Raw genomic sequence first — 23,198 nt, 5'->3', positions numbered from 1 at the left:
GCAATTAGGCAAGGAAATAGGAGCGTAACTCTATGCACTACGTTAGAGGAAGCCCAATACACCAACATCAGCCGATATCGATTACTACTTAGCCCATATCCGCAACTGTAGTATAGCCTACAGGCCTCAATGGACGCACTACGTACTTAGAGCATGTCTAACAGGCCCCGTATTTCGCTGCCCCGTATAAGTCTCTTATTTCGCCCCGTATCGAAAAACTGCTCCATTTCGAGCCATTCCGTCTAGCAGACCCCGTATTTCGCCCCGTATTTTCAAAAATAAAAACCCCGGGAAGTTCATCTTCATTGATCATACTACGGATCATACATACATATTGATCATACTACGGATCATACTACATCTAACTACGTATCAACCTACGTCTAGTCGTCAAGGATGACGTAGGGGATGAAGGCGATCCTCGCCGCCTCCTCCTGCGCCTCCCGCGCCTCCCGCGCCTGCCGCGCCTCGAACTCCTGGACGGCGGCGATGGCCGCCGCCTGCTCCTCTGCCTCCGCCCGAGCTTTCTCGGCGGCATCCGCCTCGGATTCGGCCACCGCACGGCGGAAGGCCGCCTCCTCTTCCGCCGCCTCCTCTTCCTCCTCGCCGCCGCCGCTTCCTCCGCCGCTGGTGCTGCCGATGAGTCGCCCTCCATGCCGCCATCGCCGCGCGGTCGCGCTGCCACTGCGCGCGCCACTTCTCGAACGCTTCGCCGCTCATCGGCTTGAGCGGCGGGTCCTGCCGGTACCACCGTCCACCCGCGGCGTACTCCCGGAGCGGCTCCGGCACGTACAGCGCGCCGGCGTACTTGCAGGCCGCGCGACGGCTCCCGGCGGCGGAAAGCTTGCACTTCAGCCGCCACGCTTCCTCTACGGTGTCCGGCGAGCGGGATCGCTTCGATCCGCTCGCCGGCGAGGCGCTACTGCGGCGGCGGGAGTCCATCCTGGCTTGGGGGTGGAATGCGGCGCGGAGGAGCGGCTAATTGCTCGCCGGAGCAGGAGTAGGAGGCGGCGGCGCACGGCGGAGCTAGGGTTGCGAGTGAGGGGTGCGAGTGAGGGGTTAACCCCTCACTCGCACCTGCGCCCACTATATGTACGGGGCGACGGGGCCGATTTCCTGGGCCCCGTATTCCGCCGAAACGGGGCGGCCCGAATACGGGGCCTGCTAGACGGCCCAAACCGCGCCTGCCCCGTATGTCGCCGGAATTTTACGGGGTGGGCGGGTTATACGGGGCCTGTTAGACATGCTCTTACCGACTACACGATCGATTTACTCATCCAATTTGCTTCATGGCCATCGTCAGCGGAAGCTAGGGCATAACCAACAGCCGCATCTCAGAGAGGGTTCAGACTTCAGACCCGTCGCCGAACGTCGGCCACCGAGGCGCAGAGCGCGGCTGCTGCGCGTCGCCGAGAGTTGGCCACCGTGGCGCGGCTGCTGCGCATCACCACTGTTGACTGTATTTGCCGGACACCTCATAGTCTCATACCCAGGTACATCGTCTGACCAGTTAATACTTTTAGCTTTCGGACAAACTACATACTGCCTTGTGTCCAATGTGAAAGTGCACATGGCAAAAGTTCAATCTCAGGTCAAATTAATATTGTTTCAAAATAAAAAAAATCTGTCAGAACAACATTTTGGTAGTACAAGATGGTATATATTCTGAATAAATTCCTGAACTCCTGTCAGGCAAACATATAGCTCAACAAATTTAATAGAACTTAGCTTTTCTTTCAAATGAAAATACTATGTTATCTTAGTTTACATCAACTGGTCGATATGATGACTCGCAACATATTTGTGTGTCATCTATTAAGTAAAATTATCATTGAACCCATTTACATATATAATTGTGCGGCTTGTGAAATTTTTTCTTTGCCCCCCCTATGTTCAAATCCTGGCTCCGCCCGGAGGAGATCCGGGGCGCTTCCCACGCAGCTCCCTGTGGTATGCCTCACCGGCCGGCAGCAACAGAGAGGCGCGGAAGCCATGCGGCGGCGGCTCTCGACCTGGTACCAAAGAAACAGAGACGCATGCCGGCGAAGCGGAGGTGGTTGGGTGGTAGCATGCTGCGGGGAAGAAACGAGGCATCGGCACATTTTGAGCACGAATTTTGAGGAAACAGAGATAAAAACGGTTCAAACCTGCCGTGGCACTTTCCTATAATTTGATTAAAGAATCGGAATTGTTAAGTTTCAGCTAGCTCGGAAATCTGCTCTATATGCTTCTCTAGTTTGGGTTTACTGTCGTCTTGAGCAGCTTGGGAAGGTGCGCTCTGTATGCTTCCCGATCCCGTCAATTTTGCATTAAGTTTATCCAAAAGCAATCACTTCTTTTAAGCTTCTCCCATTTAGAAGCTATAATCTAGTCTAGAAGCCGAAAGAAGGGGCCCGGGGACGCTCAACACTCCCATAAGGTTAACCAATAGGCGTCTCCTACTCTAGTACATATAACAATTTACGATGGAGTGCCCACAAATAAAATTTGCACCTAGATCGTTCCCTTGGGCAGTTAACTAAGAAATATGAACAGCGACAACTACTGCATGTAAATCAATGGTACACGGTGTGCAGAGGAGAATATCTTCAGAGGACATGAATGTTACAAACCTAAAGCCTACATGGACAGACAAGCAACGACGACAGAGGGGATGAAGATCTTGGATCAGGGCTCATCAGTAGAAGCTGAGCAAGTGCGTCGGACGAAAGGGGAGGGAAGGAGAGCTGCACGATTCAGCGGTTCAGAGTGAACTACTTGACCAAGTGCGTGGAGGCAGAAAAGAGGCTTCGTCCAAGCATGGAGAGCAAACTGGCAAGGGCCCAGCTGACAGCTCTGCTCCTATTTAGCGAGGCGTTGTCCTTTTTGGTATTCGCTTTTGGAAGCCATGTATCGAGACGTCTCTGATATTTCCCCAACCCCCTGCTTCTCTTCTACCTCAGAATTTCTCTAAATCTCCCTCCCTCTTGCTGATTATCCGTTGTACTGGAAGAACTACTGGATTTGAGAGGTGTAGTAATGGAAGAATAGTCCGGGTTCATAACAATGCATCACGTAGAAAAGCTAATTTTAACTATTTAACAGGGCCGGGGAAGCAACCAAACACATGATCCAAGTTGATCCGATGTTTTAATTAGCTACCGCGGAATCGAGGAGGCGTACGATGCTGTGGAGGGCGACCCCCGCGACCCCGCCGTAGGCCGCGCCCTTGAGCCCCGACACGACGGCGGCGCGCGTTCCCATATGCGCGGAGAAGAGGGTGTTGGTGGCGCCACACGCGACCATCAGGTTCAAGGGGCCTTCGACATGGCGCGCGCGTTCCAGGCCGACCTCGATGGCCGTCATGACGCCCGACCAGGCCGTCCAGCGGCCGACGCGGCGTTTGTTGGTGACGACCGCCTGGACGCCGCCGGCGAGGCGCGCGCCCTTGGAGGAGCGGCTCACGACGCCCTTGACGAACTGGAAGCCGCAGGCGCCCGCGGAAACGAGGAGGATGGTGTCGCCCACGGTTTCAATGTCCTCGAGGATGCCCGCTAACGTCATCGGCGCGCCTCGGTGTGGAGCTCCGGTGCTCCGTCGATCGGTTTCAGGCGGCGGAGCTAGCTGTGGCTTGAGTTACACGTTGGAGACGAGGGGGCGCTCGGCTGCATCGTCTCGTACTATTTGTATACGGGATCAGAGATTCAGAGTCATGGGTTAGGAAACTGTACGTATTATGGATAACTCGGAGTCCTGCCTTGGCCAAGGGTCCAAGGCACGGCGCAACATACATGGCGTGCGACCTTGTTCTTACGAGTTCTTCGTCTCCGTTCGGCTGGACGCTAAATATAAGGCGGCGTCGGAAGAGACAGAACGGTTATCGGAGGCGACGTGGAGCTCCTCGACGGCTCGACCCAGTTGAGCTGCTTGACACGGAGCGAGAGCGCCGGCGTAACCAGCCAGAAGTAGCCGGGCAGCTGAGATAGAATAATACGTGTACGTATATGTCAGGTATGTATAGATGTATTTGTAACTAAAATATAAAACATGTTTGAGGATGAGTTATGGATTATTTTGTTTTGCGAATAACATTATAAAACTTAGGCACTCACAAATACGTACATACACTCACCCTTATGAACGCACGCACGCCAACTCTACCCCTATGAGCATCTCCGAGAGACTGTGTCGTAGAAACTGATCCGGTGTATCTTGAGATTGACGAAGTCACCACAGGCGCCTCGCTGTCAACGGGAACGTTGCCTTCCACTGGAAAATATTCAACCTTTACGAGACACCGAAGTGTTAAACCTGGGGTTTAAACTCTGTCCAATTCGTAGAAGCGACGAGAGTGCAACAAGCCAAAACGGTACTAGCACTACTTAAGCGAGGGTGAATTTCTTTGTCTCGTTGGACATGAGACTCGGTCGGGGGATGCACCACGGTTCGCTTCACGGGATGACTCGTCGCGGAGATGACTCTCTCACTGACACGCGTCGAAGGCTCATGCGTTGCGCGGGGTGATGTTTCCTTTTGTAAAGGTTTTTTAGTGCCTTCCTTTTGTAAAGGTAAGCCTCTAACCAGTGGTACCCAAAAAACGGAATTCTACATGCCTACTAGCACAACACATGTAAAATGGCCTATGAATTTAAAGGCCCAATAGGTCAACAAGATAGAAAAAGGCACATTCATTAAAAAGAAACCACAAGTACGACTTTAGTGCCAGTTCTACACACCGACCAGGTCGCCGCACATCTTGGTTGGCTATTAGGCCTGGCCCATTCTCATTTTTTTTGTTTTATGTTGCTATTTTTCTTTCTTTTTGTTTGTTTTTCTATTTTCTATTTTATTTCCTCTTCTTTTTTGTATCTTTTTTCTTTCTTTTCAAATTTGACAATTGTCCAAATTTTAAAAACATACAGATCTGAAAATTGTTCAAAATTTAAAATTATTCAAATTTTAAAATTGTTCGAATTTGAAAAATGTTTATATTTAAAAAATATCTAAAATTTGGAAAATGTTTGTTACAAATAATTATTTTAAAATTTTAGAAAATGTTCCAATTTAAAATATGTTCATATTAAAAAATGTCCAATTTTTTTAAAAGTTCATATTTTGAAAATTGTTTAGTTTTTTCAAAAACAAAGTGCAGATTATGTTTTTTTTTCAAAATTTTAGAAAACCCAAAATAAAAGAAAAGAAACAACAACAAAAAGAAAAAAAAAGGGCAAAAGAAAAAAATGAAAGAAACATTTGGTGGGCTGGCCCAACACGGGTGTGCGGCACCTGGTCCGCGCCGACCAGGTGTATAGCACCTTGCCAATTTTATACTCGATTTGATCAGGATGGGTGCTCCTATTACTGACCCGCTGCGTGCGCTACTTTGTTTTGTCCCCTCGGTGTCTTTGTTTCATGTGATGTATATGTGTATCGTATTTGTTTTGTTTTTCCCGATTTTTCTGGATTCCAGTGATTCGGAAAAAAATTTCAAATTCTTAAAAATTAGGTCGAAAGAATGTTTAGATTTGAAAAAAATCAAATATGTAAAAAGTGCAAACTTGAAAATTATTCAGATTTGAAAAATCTTCATATCAAAAAAATCAAATTGAAAAAATCACTTTTTAAATAAGTTCAAATTTCAGATTTAAACAATTTTTCAAAATTGATTTTTTTAAAATTAACAAATTGCACAAATAAATGATTTTCGAACTTGATTTTTTTTGAAAAAAGATCAATTTTCATTTTTTGAATTTAAATAATTTTCGACTTTGAAAAGGAAAAAAAGAAACAAGAAAAGAAAACCGCAAAGAACCGGAAGAAAATGGAGAGAACAACCAAGAATCAAGAAACCGGGAAGAAACCCAAAAAATTACTAGGAACCTTCTAGAATATTTCCAAAACCGTGAAAAAACCAAACTCGGAGCTGCTGCAACGGGAATGGGTCGTCGTGGCCCTATAGCAACCCGACGCGGGCGTGCATCAAATCGCGCACGCATTGGTCGGGGCAAGCAAGGAAAATCACCGGAAATTAATGGGTACTTTCTATGACGACTAGTTGCACGTATTGTAATGGTGAAATAGGTAATAGTACTTTCTATATGACGGCGTAAAACGCTTGAATTTGACAACAGATGTTCTTTTTTGTTTCTTGATTGACTGAAAGGAGAGACTCGGCTTGGCCGAGCCATGTGCCATTCACCATTGTGAACCAAAAAGTCATTGCTCTTCTTTTGTTGATTGAAAAGTACAGTAATATGCAATGGGGGAGCCACATTGGCGGATCCGCGTTGCGGCGGCGGCGGCGAGGAGGAGGCTGCAGAAACGGCGAGGACGAGGCTCCTCCACCAGTCCACCCTCGTCTCCTCTGACTGTTTGGCGGATCCGCGGCGCGGCAAAGCATGGCCAGCGGCGGCAGCGGCGGCTGCAACGGCAGGATGGGCAGGGCGTTCAGGTATGGCCTAGCTCACTTGACTATTTCTTCCCTCCTGGGAGACTCGTTCCTCTGTGTGCTGCCTAGGTTTCTTTGTTGTTGTTGGCCCAACAGATTATTAGTTTGCTAACCGTAGTGCTGGACGAAGGAAGGAAGGGAGGAAGAAGCCGGGCAACCTACTTTCGTTGACATCGGATTCAATGGAGAAATGTGGTGCTGAGGTCAGGGGAGACAGACGGGCAGGTGGATAGATGGATGGGCATATGGCACCAACCCCAGTATTCTACTCAAATTCCCCACATGCCCCACGGTCAATTCCTCACTTTTGGGTTCTTTTCTAACCCCCTTTTTCAATGGCGAAACATGGAATTGTTCAAGATCGATGTTTCTGGGACTGCTGGCTGGAGGAAGAACGGGTCCTGCTTGCTTGCTTGCCTTCAATTCAACCGACTGATTACTAGTATGATATGATGCCTTGGATTGGATTCAACACAGAACATGGATTCAGCCTGCCGTCCCTTTCCGCCCCATTAATCCCCTCCCCAACCTCCATTACAATACTGGGCTCCGTGCTGCTCAATACTCCTCACACTTTTTAATTAGTCAATCCCTCACCATCCCTGTCCCCTTCTCTATTTTTGTCTTTCCCTCCTTGCTTCTCTCTTTGTCCTGCATCGTCGATTCCTCTCCTCAGTTTGCCAGTTTGCCTTGTCCTGTCTACCTGGTGAGTTCTGCTTCACTTCTTCTATGCTCTCCATTTCTATGCTTGCATATCGAATCCAGCCATCCAGTTTCTTCTTAGTTACGTTCATGCTATGGTGCCATGGTTGTTAGCCTCCTTCAGTGGATACAGGTTGGGCGCTGTATGGTAGCCAACTACTTATTGTTGTTACTGGTAGCCAAGCCCTTCTTTTCGCGAAGAACTCACTGATACATCTGTCTAATAACTCCCGGATATAATCTGGTGCATCACAGGCTCTAGATAGTCCTTTTTAGTGTTCATGAATCTTAACAGGTAACTGTTTCTCCGCTGCTCTTTTTCAGGGAATGGACTCCGCCATCAGAGGCAGCCTGCGTCACTGAACTCTGAACATTACTGCTAGTTTGGGGATTTTTTTCTCTGCAAACGGCATCATGTCACGGTCCCGGATGTTCTATATTTGCTCTGTGATCTTCACGTTGTATTTCGCCAATGTGCAACTGACGACTGCGCAGATCACGGCACCATGGGAAGGTGAAATCCATCTCAAACCACCACGCTTTGCCTGAATACCTTTTAATCTAGCTTCACAGCTGTTCTTGTTCATTTTACTTGTTCCTCATAACTATGACACTCACTGGAAGAGAGATGCAACATATATTGTATTGTCTACATCCTCCCTGCATTATGAAACTAACTTGCTGTACATTCGGTTCAACTGCTCTGCAGTTAATGCTCTGAGAGCTATCAAAAACAGTTTGGACGATCCGTTGGGATTTCTCGATGGCTGGAACCGTGGAGATCCATGTGTTGGGAATTGGACTCGTGTCATCTGTGAAAATGAGACAGCAACCGATGGATACTTTCATGTCAAAGAACTGTATGTGCACAAGTGATCTCTTTGTTAATCGTGTCCATAAACATTTATACAACCCTTCTACTTAAAGTATCAATATCTTTGATGGAGCAAAAAAGAATGCAAAATGTATTTTGATGGACTAGGGAACATTTGTCCCTCTGATTTCACTTGATAATATCCCCGTACGTGATTACAGGCAGCTTATACGGTTGAATTTATCTGGGACTTTAGCTCCTGAACTTGGCCAGCTTTCTCACATGAAAATAATGTAAGTAAAGTGAGTTGAGCTGGCTAATTATTGTGTGGATTGTCTGTTCATTTAATCCAGGCCTGCATGCACCAGGCTGACTGACTACTTTTAATTTCCTTTCAAGGGATTTTATGTGGAATAAAATTGGTGGGAGCATTCCTGCAGAGGTTGGCAACATTACTTCCCTGGAACTATTGTAAGTTGGAATCCACTGCATGCATGGTCTACCTGAAATAGTTTCCTTCATATCCTTCTGGTTGGACATGGAGGTTATACTTTTCCTGTATATATTAACTTAGTTTTTTGCTTACAGTTTTTAAAATTAATAGCTGTTTCTCTGAGATGATTTGACAGTTGCTTTTGCTCATGAGACAATATGCCCATTTTTTTGCATTTGCAGGCTCTTGAACGGGAACCTGTTGACTGGTCCTTTACCAGAGTCAATTGGCTTCCTTCCTAATTTGAATAGGATTCAGATTGATCAGAACCATATATCCGGACCCATACCTAAATCATTTGCTAACCTGAACAAAACCAAGCACTTGTAAGTACAGTATGGTTTGTCTCTCTGTTAACAAGTGATAGTTGTCCTTATACTAATGGTTTTCCAATTTCTATCCAGTCACATGAACAATAATTCGTTGAGTGGTCAAATTCCACCTGAATTGTCCAGATTACCTTCACTTGTTCACTTGTAAGTACCTGACTGCTACCATAATTTCTTTTTACACTTATACTCTACTGACCTTATAACTTGTTTGCAGATTGTTGGATAACAATAACTTATCAGGCTATCTTCCTTCAGAATTGTCACAGCTACCAAAACTGCTCATCATGTACGAAGCCTCTACTATTGTGCACTAGTTTGAATACTGTTCACTTTTTTGTTATCATGGTTGGGTGGGTTGGGTATCAATCTTTGATCATGAAATGGCCTTATCTTGGTATTACATGAAGTTCGTAATTAGTTCATCTCTATTTGTTTTTTTTAGCTTGAGTGTATTTTAACTGTAGTTTTATGGTTTACATATTTGGACGCAACAAAGTCAAAGAATGTCCGCTCCTCTTTTCTCTTTTACTGAAAAGTAGCTGCTTGTGTCCTTGTGATGCCTTATTATGTTATAACACTGAGCACTTGCTTCAACCGGCATTAACTGAGTTAGTTGTTTAGGATTACTTCGGATTTTACCCTGATCTTTATGGCGTAAATTTCTTGCCAGCAGTAAACCACTGGAAAATGCTTCTGAAACAACATAGTTGCCTGCCTCTTTATCATTTTTTTCAATCATATATCATAAGTAATTAAAAACTGGCTGAAGCAAAGCAAAAGTTACACTCAGATGTCGTTAGCACTTTGAGTAACTTCCAGTTCATTTTTGTTAGTTTTTTTTACACTTCTTTGAGATATCACATTTAAAGATATTCACTATCTGTCTTATTACATCTTTCCAAAATGATGCCAGTCAGCTAGACAATAACAACTTCTCGGGAAGTTCAATTCCGTCATCTTATGGCAATATCACCACACTTCTTAAACTGTAAGTTTAAATTCAGACCTCTGATCTACTTTCTTTTAAGTATTTATTACCATTTCAGATTAATCTAATATGGTCTACATCAGGAGTTTGAGGAACTGCAGCTTGGAAGGTCCTGCTCCTGATGTCAGTGGAATACCGCAACTTGGATACTTGTATGTAGAAATCTGAGCTTCATATTACCTTATATGGAACAACATATCACCTATTTGTTTAGGAAAAAATATTACACATTATGCTTGGAGGAATTTGGCAGCTATCACTTACTCATATCTTTGTTGTGTTGGTGTTTCAGAGATATTAGTTGGAATCAGTTGACGGGTCCCATACCATCTGGTCAGCTAGCAAGCAACATAACTACAATGTATGAACAGAGAGCAGTCACAGAGAACTCGTGTCATTTTGTTTTTTCAAGTGTCATCGATTGATACCTTTTACCAAGGAAACATTTCAGTTTACACTAAACTTTGCAAGTTGTGCAGAGATCTTTCCCACAATCGTCTCAATGGTTCCATTCCTGAAAGTTTCTCTGGCCTTCCTAATCTCCAGAGACTGTAAGTATGACATTTAGTTCTTTGTGCTATTATGTCCTTCAATATTTGATAGGGGATAGATCTCTAGATAGGGAATTTTAGAGGAGGGATGCTCTTACGTCATTGTTGCTCAATATTAGGAGTAGTAAATTAGTAATTACAATATGCCTCCTTATATATTGGTTAATCAGCTCATATCGGTAACATTAGTCTAATAGATAAGCTGACTAAAATATTATTAAATTGCAAATAAAATACCTAATAAGTAGCATCCAAGTACCCATAATCTTCCCTTTGGGTCTTCTCACATGGACAATAACTGCTTGCTAGAGTACATACTGTGGGCCTATGCCATGACAATAGCTTTAATTTTAGCAATCAAAATTTCAAACAGTCTGTATGACAGTAATGCTCATGAATGATCACTTGAATCAAATTGAGCTGATTTTTTTTTGTCTTCATTCAGGTCACTGGACAATAATCAACTGGATGGTTCTGTCCCGTCTGATGTCTGGCGAAATATCAGTTTCAATGGTAACAGAAGTCTGATATTGTAAGACCATCCTAAGTTGAACCTTTCGTTTCACTGTTCTGAATTTAAGATCAGTTTAATTGACATATTTATTTTGACTGATAGTCTAATATTCCCTGTTGAATATTTTGCAGGGATTTCCATAACAACTTACTCACCAATCTGTCAAATCCTCTTACACCCCCTGCTAATGTTACCATCCTGTAAGCATTTGTATTTAACAATTTGCTTGCTAATTTAAGTAAGAAAAATCTTGACCTACTTGTACTGCTAGAAAGATTCTATACTGACACCTAGGAATATGTATAACAATACTTGTTGGATAAAAAACCTGATGTTGGAGTTTTTGTTTGTTTCTTATTGATTCCCCAAACTTACAAATTTCCAAAAAGAATGCCATTCACATAAGGAAGGGGAGAAACAATGGTGTTGGAGTTTTCAGATCTATTTGCCATTGCTAGAACTTATATTTCCTTTACTAACATGGCATGTTTAGGTTATCTGGAAACCCCATATGCACATCTCCGAATCAACTAAACATATCTCAGTATTGTGGGTCACCGTCACCAGTTGTTCCTGGAGGAGGTTCCCTGGATAACAGCACACTTTGTTCGCCATGCTCAACCGACCTTCCTTTCGAAAGCATACTCAAGTCACCTAACCCATGTTCATGTGGCATTCCACTCTACGTCGATTACCGTCTGAAGAGTCCAGGATTCTGGGATTTTATTCCGTATGAAGCGCAGTTTCAACAGTATCTATCATCGGGACTCTTTTTGTCCTCATACCAGTTGGAAGTTGCTATATTTGAGTGGGAAGAAGGCCCGAGGCTGAAGATGAAGTTGAAGCTGTTCCCAAACAACACTGGGTTTTTTAACTCGAGTGAAGTGCTGAGACTGAGAGACATGTTCACGGGGTGGCTGATCGCGGACTCGGATATATTTGGGCCTTACGAGCTTATTGACTTCATCCCAGGGTGGTACGAGAACGGTATGGATATATATGCTATTTTATCTCCAATCAACTCCATATTTGTTTCATTGCAATTTTTTGTCGTCATGTTACAGATGTCTGTATTAGTGATTACATACGTGCGTACAGTAGAGCAACATATAGTAGTTGTACTGAAGAGAGAACTCACATTTTTCCCATGCTTTCTTTCCAGTACTGCCACGTCGTTCTAAGTCCAGTCTCAGTACAGGTGCCGTTGTTGGTATTGTCATCGCAGCATTTGCTGCAGCGGCAGTTCTTTCATCCATCATTACTCTCTTTATATTGAGAAGGCGATCGACTCGATTTTCAAAGAAGCGCACTGGTAAACCCTCTATTTCTACTTTCTGTGGTCTAAAATTGTTAATAATTGGACTATTTTTTCAAATACAGTGGTATGTTTCAGTTGTCCACTTTTATTCATTTATTTATTTGAAAAGTTATCACTCCTTTTGCTTCTGATTTTGTTAGTACAGGGTTGCAGCATTGTACATATTGTTTTCTTTTTTATATGAGTTGCTATTTTATCCGAGCTTGTTGAGAAGAAATAGTTATGGTTATTCGATGACAATATTCTTCTGACATTGCAGCGAAAAGAATTCCCATGAAAATTGATGGCGTAAAAGACTTCAGTTTTGAAGAATTATCGAAGTGTACAAGTGATTTTAGTGATTCGACACTAATTGGTCAAGGAGGGTATGGAAAAGTATACAAGGGGGTGTTGGCTGATGGAACAGTAGCAGCAATAAAACGCGCACAAGAGGGATCTCTTCAGGGTTCAAAGGAGTTCTTCACAGAGATAGAATTGTTGTCCAGGCTGCATCACCGAAATCTGGTTTCTTTGCTTGGTTATTGCGATGAAGAGGATGAGCAGGTTTTTCCTCCAACATTTGATTTTTATAAATTAATTGAAAATACTAATTTCAATAGATGCTGGTTATTATTCAAGTGCTTTATTATTTTAGAATGGGCAGTGGAAAATTTGATATTCATGCATCTGTTGAAGTACATGTACATCATCACACGTCAGCCTATTTCTATACATCAACGCATGTTTTATCAGCCTTTTTCTGCTAGAGCAACTCAGCACATTGTTTATGTTTAGTGCAGAAGTGATTCCTTTCAATATATATTGTAACCTCATTTTCAGTTGATTGAAATTTTGTTATTGAGAGCTCATCTTCTGGGCAGTCTTATTGCTGAAGCTGACTGTTGCCTATAGTCTCTGTTTATGCATAATGGTACTTTATATCTGGTCCAACGTTATGATGATATAATCTTTTACTGTGAACCATGTATTGCAGATGCTGGTGTATGAGTATATGCCAAATGGTACTCTACGTGATAATCTTTCAGGTCTGAACTTCATTCTGTACCCACTAAGATTGTTCACTGATATTCCTGTACCGTAGTTTTGATCCGTTGTTTGCCCTAACAGCTAAAGCTAAAGAGGGTCTAAGTTTTGCCATGAGGTTACGAATTGCACTGGGATCATCGCGAGGGATCCTCTACTTACACACGGAAGCAGACCCTCCAATATTTCACCGTGACATCAAGGCTAGCAACATTTTATTGGACTCGAAGTTTGTAGCGAAGGTTGCTGATTTTGGCCTCTCGCGGCTTGCTCCACTGCCGGAAACAGAGGGTACCGCTCCTGGTTATGTTTCCACGGTGGTAAAAGGTACCCCGGTGAGTAGGTTCTACCAAACATTGTCACATATCTTTCCATGAACTAGTTTCACATAAGTAGGCATGTGGCAAATCAGTTTGGAGTCTCACACGCCCACTCTCGGTGTCGTGTTCGTGACACCACTTTATTGATGGAGCTGGCTTTGTTTGCAGGGTTATCTTGACCCAGAGTATTTCCTCACTCATAAGTTGACGGACAAGAGTGATGTATACAGCCTCGGTGTCGTTTTTCTGGAACTGCTGACTGGGATGCAGCCTATTTCTCATGGGAAAAATCTAGTCAGAGAGGTAAATTATAAAAATTCAGTTTTTTTCAATGGCGGCAATGTATGGTGGTGCATTAGTTTTCGTGACAAGGACCATTCCAGCAAGCATAAACTGAATCGCGATAATAAACACATGCAGGTGGTGGCAGCGAACCAGTCGGGGATGATACTGTCGGTGGTGGACATGCGGATGGGATCATGCCCAGGGGAGTGCGTGGAGAGGTTCGCTGCGCTAGGACTGCGGTGCTGCCGTGACGAGACGGACGCGAGGCCATCCATGGTGGAGGTGGTGAGGGAGCTGGAGACGATATGGCAGATGACCCCTGAGATGGACGGTGTGCCCTCGGAGTCGGTGGCCATGGACCCTAGCCACGCCTCCAGCAGCACGGCGACGTCGTCCGGGGCGAGGATGGTCTCCGGGGGCAACGACCAGTACATGTCGTCGTCGGATGTCTCCGGCAGCAACCTTATTAGCGGCGTTATGCCCAGCATCAATCCTCGCTAGCTAGCTAGCTGAGAAATTAGTAAAGATGGAGTTATCTTGAGTGGTTTAGTTATTAGTTAGTTGATGATGGATGCGTGTTTTGTCATTTGTGTGGTGTAGTTATTAAGAATTTGTGAGTGCATGTGTCATGTGTGTGTAGGTGTTAGAAATTTGTGGTTGCTCACGTTTTCCTTTCCTTGTAAATATGGAGTTATCTCGAGAAACATTAGGGGTTGATCAATTTAAATTGTGTTTTCCGTGTTTTCTTGGCTAAGTGGAGATATGGGACTACTACATGATGCAAACGAATCACGTGAAAAATGATTCTTCAGGGATCATATCGACCCTAGGTTCCTGTATGCTTGGCAATGTATTAATATATAGAGCTCTTTTACGGTGATTGGCACGGAACTTTAGCTCCGTTTAATTGAATCTGGGTTCCGTTTAACGTAATTTTTCGTAGCCGTTGATTAAATCGGTGTGTAACTTCTATAATACTTCAACAACTCTAAATGGATGTTTTAAAAGTCAACTCATGAAATCATAGTCAGGAAAAAAAATCAGAAAAAAAGAAGAGATTATCAATCGTGTTCTGCTCTCCCAATCGTAGACGCGAGCCGCGGCCGCCCCCTCCCTCCGTCGCAGCCGGCAGCCACCGCGGCGTGGCGCTCCCCTTCGAAGGCCTGCCTCATGAAGGCCACCCCATGCCTCCCAGCAGCCGGAGTCCTTCGATCCTCCCAGTGCAGCCAGCACAGACGCCGCCCCCTCCTCATGTGCCAGATCTCGGTCGACGCCTAACCGAGGAATTCTGCTCCTCGGCCAAGTCTGCTGCGCCATCGCTCTCTTCACCGCCTAGATCGGATCCGCCAGACACCACATCGGGATCGGAGACAGCGCCCGACCCCCTCCTCGCCGCCACTCGTCAAAGTCAGTCAATTGCTTGAAGAAATGCGAGGCTGCCGGGTTTGCTGCTAGATTCGTTGCATGATTGATTATTTTTATCTGAGTAGATGCAGCCATACAACGAGTATCTCATCTGTATTTTATGGTTTTCGCTGTGACATGTTATATCAATGGTTGTACTTATAGTAAAGAAAAGAGAAAAGGAGAGAGGAATCTCATTCAGCTGCTAGACTGCTAGTAACGGTAGGCTATAGTAGGTTGCAGATGTATATCACTAGTGGAAAACAGCCCTTTTGTCGCGGGCCGTGAGGGCCTTTTGTCGCGGACGGCCACCTGCGACAACGAAGGCGCGACAAAAGACCTTTTGTCGCGGGTCGCTTACCACCCGCGACATATGGTCCACCACGTGGCAGGCGCGGGGTGCCCCAGGGGCACACCCTTTTGTCGCGGGCGGTATTACCACCCGCGACAAAAGGGCCTCTACGTGGCGCGCAGAACACCGCTTCTTGCTTTAGGGTTTGAGGTGTGCAAACAACCCTCCCCCCGCCATACACCCCCTTTTATTTCATTTTTTCATTTTAAAATAAAAGTTGCATAACAAATATTTGTACGCTACTACAAGTTGTACACGTTCATTCATTATATATAGATCGAGCAAACAAATATTGGGAGCAAAACTTCGTAGATTCCCCTTACACATATACATGGAGCTCACTACCACCGGGACTAAAGCCCGTCGTCTATTCGAACTAATACATGGGGATCATTTGTTGCGCCTATTTGGACTAAACAAGCCGTTGTCGTCTATTACTTCTTTCATTAGAAGTCCCGCCAATTCCTCCGTAATTCCTAATATGTGCTCGTGTGGTTGGAGCTTCTCCCGCATGAAGTCGACCTATATAGGAAAATGAGATGAATATGACTATATCAATCTTGATAACGAAATACTGACGATAATAAACTAAAGTTGTGAATGTTATTGCTTACGTTGAATCTATTATCGTTGTGCTTCTCAGTGGTTAACATGCGAATGGACTCGCAAACGTAGTATCCACATAGATTCGTCCCCTGTGGCTACTGGGCGCACGGTACAAGAGTAAATGTTAGCTTCTCTGCGAAGTTACCCGCAATATTATTCTTCAAAGCTCTCCAACACACTGCTGTGCAAAAGAATGATTGAATGAGTGGATAATTAATTGATATCTCACGAAAGATATAGCGCGGCAATGATTGAAATTACGTCTGGAGAATCTTACGCAAGTCGCGGAACCCGTCCAGGCCTCTACTCAATGGGTCCCTTACTTCAACTATTCCCTTATCAACTTGAATATTTAGCAGAATCCGATGGAAACTGCACATGTTTATATATATATACGTCATGAATTACACATAACATCGAGTAAGAAAAATTGAATGTGCACAACAGATCAGTAAGACTCTCACATGTAGTTGTAAGGAAACAGTATTGAATCACAGAAGCTTTGCTCCCCTATAAACCTTAGTAGGTTTCCCCCCGTTTCTTCGGCATTATTCTTTACCGTGTCATGATGTACTTTATCTGGTCAACAAACCCAACATTGAACATCTTATTACTTCTGCATTCAATGATCTTCAGTCTGCATAAGAGAACACATAAGATATAATGAGTATATGCAATGAACAGGAACAACTGAATGAACATGAACTTATATGTAGTTAACAACTTACAAGCAGTAGCAACTCATGAGAGATTTGTCGAGGGAGTCTAAATTGAATAACTGCCAGAGTTCATTCATCTCAATATGGATCTCCTCCTTTCGGAAGTAATAATCTTCTGGGATATCCGCCACGATGTAACTTGTGTTCTCCTTGCACGCATCAAGGTACCACTGATGCAAATTCCGCATATGCGTTGGCAGTTTATGCAGCCGCTCTTTCTTGACCAAGTCGGCCCCGTAGACAAATTTAGGAGCTATATCAGCAATGGGTAGTGCTTGCATCACGGGCACTCAGCAATTCCTCCACGGTATAGCCAACTTGAGCCGCTAGCGCCGCAGCTGCTTCGGATCGAAATCACCATGTTCCTGGTACACCGAGGGAACATCTAACACTTTAAGTGGTGGGATCGATTGTTTGGCCTGTTCTCCGAGCTGGGAACTTCCTTTCTTTTTCTGCCCGTTGTCGCTGCTTGCTTGGCCTTGAGGGGTGCACTTGTTGAACTTGATTTCTTCCCGGCTACACTTCTAGCTGATGATTTGCTCGTGCTAGCACTATCCTTCTTCTTAGCAGTGCCCTTGTCCTCAATTACCCTCGCAAGTGTGCGTGTGTAGTCATCCTTCTTCTCGTGTAAGTCATATTGCGATGATGTGTTCAGAAAATCAAGAGCATATGCTTTTTGCTTTTCGGTGTATGGCGCTGGCGCTGGAGGTTTTTCCTTATGAAGCTGTTCATGCACGTGTTTCTTTACAATGGCCTCATTTTCCTCTTTAGTACGATCGTAAGGACGGGGGGGAGGAACCTTTGGTGCTTGTTGGGAGGGGCGACCGCTTGCGGACGGGACTCTTGAAACGCTTCCTACTGGGTGCATTCCGAGTCTTAGTGGGCGCGGCGGCGGCGGCTGGAGATGGAGATGGACTACGGATGTCGTGGTCGTACCCATGGGGTGATGGTGGCGACATGTGATCAGTAGGAGGAGGTGATGGTGGCCTGCGATCACCTGGAGGAGGTGATGGTGACCCACCGGGACGACTCGGTACTAGGGGCTACCCAGCCTGGCAGCTCGATGTTTTTCTTTTCCCGCAGAATGATTTCTCCCAAGACCTCTCCGAGTGTAAGCCCCCCATCACCTCCAGGGATTTCGAGCTCCAATGTCTCCCACGACGGTACAACTGAATCCACCCCGACACGAGCATAGCCACTGGAATCTGATTGCCATGCCATGTTGCCGGCTCACCTTCAGGTCCAAATGCCGGTAAGACATAGCCGACCGCCACCTTAACAGACACCTTCCTGAACACCTCATGGAGATCACAAGGTGTTTGCTCCTTGATTCCATCCAAGGGGTCGCCAGGACCGGCATCTATCATCATCCATGTAGGCGGGGCCTCCGAGTCGGCCACGCTGCTGTCTCGTCGCTGAGATATGCCAGCGGTATTATCTGGCTGGCGATGTCCTTTAAGTTCATCAATCTCCCGCTAGCTGCTGAATCTCCCGCTTCGCTGGTCTAGTTGCCGTTGGAACTCAGCCATCCGGTCATTCTGCACCTCCGTGTCGTGTTGTTTTGCTCTCGCTCGGCTTCTATAAGTCTCCGCGTCATTCGGAAACCCAAGCGCCCACGGAACACTAGGGCCGTAGCCTCTTGTTCGTCCTCCCTTCTCAGGATTACCGAGGACAAGCGTCAGCAAGTCTTTCTCTCTATCGGGAGCAAACTTCAGTTTTCCCGCTTTAATAGCAGCCGTCACTTCAATCCATTTTGCCCTGGGTACCCTAACCTTGCTGTCACTTTCAACAAGGTTCCCTGTCTTCATGTCATACTCACAGCCATGCCCAAGGAACCAATTTCGAGCCCTAGTGTCCCATCCTTCTCGCTCAGGTTCTGGAGTGATCCCATTCAGCTTCATCTCAGCCTCTTGTGCATCCCACTTAGGCATGGCTACTTCGTAGCCCCCTCGGCCCGTATGATGGTGAGATTTGGTTTCGCGTGCATTCGGCTGGTTTTTCTTTGACAGGTTCACAGCCTCCTCTGATTCTTTGTACTGCACAAATTCTTCCCAGTTATGGTCCTGCTTCGCTAGATAGTTTTCGAATACTGGAGGCTTCTTCTCGGCCTTATAAGCTGACCATAACCGGTTCTTATACGCCCGGAAAAGTTCCCTCATCTTCTGCAGAGCCCATTTCTTCACTAGCGCCCTCTGCTTGGCATTCTCAGAGTCCGATCCCAAATCTGGCAAAGTGAAATGTGACATGAGGTCGTCAAAAAGTGTGTCCTTGTACCTATCGGCAACCTGATCTTCGGACACATTCTTGGTCTTGTTCCATTCTCTAATAGTGATCGGGAGACAATCTCTAACCAGAACTCCGCACTGATTCTTAAATGTCACTCTGACACTCGCGGGTGCCACCGGTTGGCCTTTCGGTGATATAGCTTCAATGGTGAAGTGGTCTTTTTTACCCAATTTCTTTGCCGGGCCTCGTTTCTCCAACTTATCTTCGGAGGCCTAAGAGAATAAAAATCAGTTAATTTATATACACATGTACATATAGAATTCCATTAATGCCTCTATACTAATCGTATACCTCGTCATGACCGGAGCCGTCGGCTTCTCCGTCACCGGAGTCGTCGGCTTCTCCATCACCGGAGCCGTCGGCTTCTCCATGACCGGAGTCGCGGGCTTCTCCATCACCGGAGTCGCGGGCTTCTCCAGCTTCTCCGTCGGCTTCTGGACCTTCGCGGATTATGTCCTCGAAAAAGTCTTCCTGTTCCAAGTCTCGACGGATTTCGAATGGATCCATTGTTTCTGCAAAAAAATTAAATCGATAAGTACATATGTATATAACCCTGTTCCTAACCCTAATCAAACACTAACCAAACCCTAACCCAAACCCTAACTCAAGGAGGGGGAGGCGGCGTGGAGCAGGGAGAAGAGAGCGTGTGAGGTAGATGATCTCGACAATGCTCACGTGACTAAGAGGTTGTTCGCGAGAGGTAGAGGAGAGGGAAGTTGCGGCATCGGGGGGGGGGGGGTTTCGCGAGAGGGGAGAGAAATATAGGTGTTTGCAGCGTCGGTTGTTTGCGAGAGGGAGAGAAGAGGGGAGTTGCGGCGTCGGTGGTTTTCGCGAGAGGGAGAGAGAGGTGTTTGCGAGAGGGAGAGGGTCGGCGTCGGTGGTTTTTGCGAGAGGGAGAGAAGAGGGGGAGAGGGCCGGTGTCGGCGTCGTCATCGGTACTAGGGTTTGCGAGATGCAGAGGGGTGGTGTTGGCGTTGGGTTCTTCGGTGGAGGAGTCGTCTACTAGGGTTTGCGAGATGGAGAGGGGTGGTGTTTGTGTCGGGTTCGTCGGTGTCGGAGTCGTCTACTAGGGTTTGTCGTCGGGTTCAAAAATTACGAAACTAAATACATATACTAACTAAGTAAATACGTACATATACTAAATTACAAACTAAATCCATATATACCAAATACATATTAAAGCACAAACTAAATCCATAAAGCAAATACATATACTAAATTACAAGCTAGTTTGCATTTTTCTGAATTAATATGAATTATTTAACAATTACTGAAAAATAGACAGAAAATAAAAAAGGGTAAATATGATGTCACGCTGACATCAGCATGACGTCAGCGCGGCCATGAGCACACTGGGAGCTCGGCGGAGCTGCCATCGGCCGAATTGGCCCGCGATTGAGGGCACGCGAGGGGGGAAAAGGTGCGGGGCGACGCGGGCGACCTTCTGGCGGTGGCGCCGCCCACCAATGGTCGCCGGAGCGACCACGACGGCGATGGCCGGCGGCCGAGCTTGCAGTTCGTCGTCGACCGGCCGCTACAGAGGCGAAGAGAGGGCGAGGAGGGGCGCGCTGGAAGCAGCAGCTCACCGTGAGCGTCGTGGAAGGGTCAGCGGGGCCGAGGGAGACCGGAGACGGCGAGAACGACGGCGACCGGCGGCGGACAGGGAGGCATCGATTGGCGCGATTCGGGGCTTCCCTGCTTGCGCCGATCAGTGGAGGAGGACGACGGCGTCGGGGCGGACCTCCTGGCGGACGAGGCGACGCGGACGAGGGAACGCCGGCGAACGGCGGCGGCGGCGGCGAATTTTGGCAGCCTGACGGCGTGGTCTAGGGTTTGGCCTCCTTCGTCGTCGCGGGTTGTGCGTCGACCCGCGACGCGCGGCGCCTTTATACCCACCCCTTTTGTCACGGGTGGTGGCTCGACCCGCGACAAAAGACCCCCTTTTGTCGCGGGTCGTGCCACCACCCGCGACAAAGGGGGTCTTTGTCGCGGGTCGAGCCACCACCCGCGACAAAAGGCCTTTTGAGCTGATCCGTGGCACAGCCCATCCAACGGCTCGCCGTTTGAATCCAACGGCCTAGAGCCGTTGGATGGGCGGTGCCACGGATCAGCCCATCCAACCCTCTTCACCCCTTTTCTTTTTTCTATTTTAAATTAATAAAACTATTATTTCAATAACTTTTGAATGGTAACTCAAATACAAATGTTTTATATATGAATATTGATCAGAAAAAGCTAATGAACATGAATATAACATCCATATACCTATTTGCATCTCGCATCATATGAAACATTGATAGTCGTGTATGTTTCACCCCTGTGCACCGCCGCCGTGCCACACGTGTCGCGTCCCGGCGACGCCGTCGTGCGACGTGTAGCCACCGCTTCCACGTGCCTCGCCCGCCCGGCCGCCGGCGTGCGACGTGTAGCCACCGCTTCCACGTGCCTCGCCCCGCGTGCGCTATATAGAGCGACGAGTGCGGGCGCAACCACACGTCGCTACCGCCTCCTCCGCTCATCCATCTCCGGGATGCCTCCACGTCGTCGAGGGGCGTCCGGTTTCCGTGGCGTTCGAGTGCGTCTGAGCGGTAGGTTCTACGCCGAGATACGCGCCGGTGGCTTCCGCCTCACCCTCGGCACGTACAACACGCCGGAGCTGGCGGCGCGCGCTTATGATGCGGCGGCGTGGCGTTTTCGGCGGCCACGGCGCGAGATGAACTTCCCGGATGTTGAATCACTAGAGGAGGCGGAGTTCCTCGCGCCACCACCGTGCCTCGTCGACGACGAGGACCGTCGCCGGCACCGCCAGGTGCAGCGCAGGATCGCCATCGCCGAGCAGGACGAGCAGTTGATGCGCCAGTGGAGGGCGCAGTTCCCCAACGACGTCGACAACACCGACGTGTTCTTCTCTAACCTTAGGGCACAACGCAGGTCCAACAGGCGCCACCGTCGGGCCGTCGCCACCTTCGAGCTCGAGAACCCGAATACAACTTGGACCGAAAACGACCCTCGGTGGGATGACATTTGGACGGAGACAACCTCCGACGACGAGTAGAGACTAGACTAGTAATTTATCTATTTTATTGTAATTTCAATAAAGTCGTTGTCGGTTCTATTAGTTTAAATTTAGTTTATAAAGTCGTTGACGGTTGTTTTTGTTCAATAAAGTGGTTGACACGAAATTTATTACGATTGAACTGGAATTAAAGTACAGAGCTCAACTGAAAATTAAGATACATGGCCAGATTAGAATGTTGGAGCCATTCAGTCATAGTCGTGCCTAGCCCTATAAACATCGCCACTGTAGTCATCATAGTCGCCGACGTCGTCGTCGCTAGCATCGGGGTCGCGATTGTTGAACCTCGGCGGGTGAGTACGCGTGGGCTGGGATTGAGGGTAGCGCAGGCGGGGGCCACGGTAGGCCATGACGCTCTGGAGAGTCCGGCCGCGCCACCACAGCCGACGGCCGGCCTCGTTGAAGTTCGAAGGAGGCGGGCCGTCCTCCTCGTACCTGGCAACCGCCCTCTCACGCCGATTGATGAAGAAGCTATCCCAAGTCGGGCTGTAGTCGGGATGCCACTGGGGATTCCTCCGCTGCTCTGGCGTGAGCTCGAAGTAGTAGTGGTTCGTGATGGCCATCTCGCGCGCCACACCTAGAGGGATAGGAGGGACCGGTACGCCTCCGACGCTCAGCAACCAGCCGGTCGGGACGCGGTAGCCTGGCGGGCAGGGGTAGTTTGAGGCGCAAAGCGCCTCCGCCTCCCGGGGTGTTAGACATACGGTGGAAGCCATGGGAGAGAGTGATGAGGTTTGCAGATATGAGTCCAAGCCTACATATATATAGTGGAAAAATGGCGGGAATGCGGGAAGAAAATAGGCGGGAACGAAGTGGCGCGCGAAACTTTCATCCCGGGTGGAGGCTCCAACCGGGACAAAAGACTGCGGGTAACCTTTTGTCACGGCTGGTGGGTGCAACCGGGACTAAAGCTGTCGGCAGGATAAGGATGTGTCGGTAACATTTTTTCACGGTTGGTGGGTGCACACGCCCTACGGCATCTTCAGAA

At 47.1% G+C, this 23,198-nt stretch overlaps 2 protein-coding genes across 3 annotated transcripts; one reads left to right on the top strand and one right to left on the bottom strand.

Moving 5' to 3' along the window:
* Positions 1 to 2,781: 2,781 nt before the first annotated feature.
* On the bottom strand, positions 2,782 to 3,728 carry LOC127338991 (uncharacterized). The gene has a single exon (XM_051364909.2). It carries the CDS (start codon positions 3,541 to 3,543, stop codon positions 3,130 to 3,132), a length of 414 nt encoding a protein of 137 aa, XP_051220869.1. The 5' UTR covers positions 3,544 to 3,728; the 3' UTR covers positions 2,782 to 3,129.
* A 2,480-nt stretch (positions 3,729 to 6,208) lies between these two features.
* LOC127346107 (probable LRR receptor-like serine/threonine-protein kinase At1g06840) lies at positions 6,209 to 14,508 on the top strand. 2 transcript variants are annotated; one of them, XM_051372632.2, is made up of 21 exons: positions 6,209 to 6,430; positions 7,454 to 7,643; positions 7,839 to 7,989; positions 8,165 to 8,236; positions 8,343 to 8,414; positions 8,619 to 8,762; positions 8,841 to 8,912; positions 8,983 to 9,054; positions 9,682 to 9,756; positions 9,840 to 9,908; positions 10,049 to 10,117; positions 10,236 to 10,307; positions 10,753 to 10,839; positions 10,953 to 11,021; positions 11,315 to 11,808; positions 11,984 to 12,133; positions 12,399 to 12,682; positions 13,113 to 13,164; positions 13,247 to 13,497; positions 13,651 to 13,785; positions 13,903 to 14,508. In XM_051372632.2, exons 2-21 carry the CDS (start codon positions 7,544 to 7,546, stop codon positions 14,266 to 14,268), a joined length of 2,856 nt encoding a protein of 951 aa, XP_051228592.1. In that variant the 5' UTR covers positions 6,209 to 6,430; positions 7,454 to 7,543; the 3' UTR covers positions 14,269 to 14,508. The 2 variants fall into 2 exon arrangements, with proteins under 2 accessions (XP_051228592.1, XP_051228591.1); XM_051372631.2 differs by lacking the exon at positions 6,209 to 6,430 and adding an exon at positions 6,530 to 7,133.
* The last annotated feature ends 8,690 nt before the right edge of the window (positions 14,509 to 23,198 follow it).

Source organism: Lolium perenne, chromosome 3 (assembly GCF_019359855.2).
Source record: "Lolium perenne isolate Kyuss_39 chromosome 3, Kyuss_2.0, whole genome shotgun sequence".
Classification (NCBI taxonomy): Eukaryota; Viridiplantae; Streptophyta; class Magnoliopsida; order Poales; family Poaceae; genus Lolium; species Lolium perenne.
This window is presented reverse-complemented; position numbering and strand designations above follow the sequence as displayed.

Excerpts from the sequence above, each read along its gene's own strand:
- LOC127338991 (XM_051364909.2), bottom strand. The coding sequence starts at position 3,543 with ATGACGTTAGCGGGCATCCTCGAGGACATTGAAACCGTGGGCGACACC.
- LOC127346107 (XM_051372632.2), top strand. The coding sequence starts at position 7,544 with ATGTCACGGTCCCGGATGTTCTATATTTGCTCTGTGATCTTCACGTTG. Across the intron at positions 7,990-8,164 it reads TACTTTCATGTCAAAGAACT|GCAGCTTATACGGTTGAATT; the intron begins GTATGTGCACAA and ends ACGTGATTACAG. Across the intron at positions 8,763-8,840 it reads CTGAACAAAACCAAGCACTT|TCACATGAACAATAATTCGT; the intron begins GTAAGTACAGTA and ends ATTTCTATCCAG.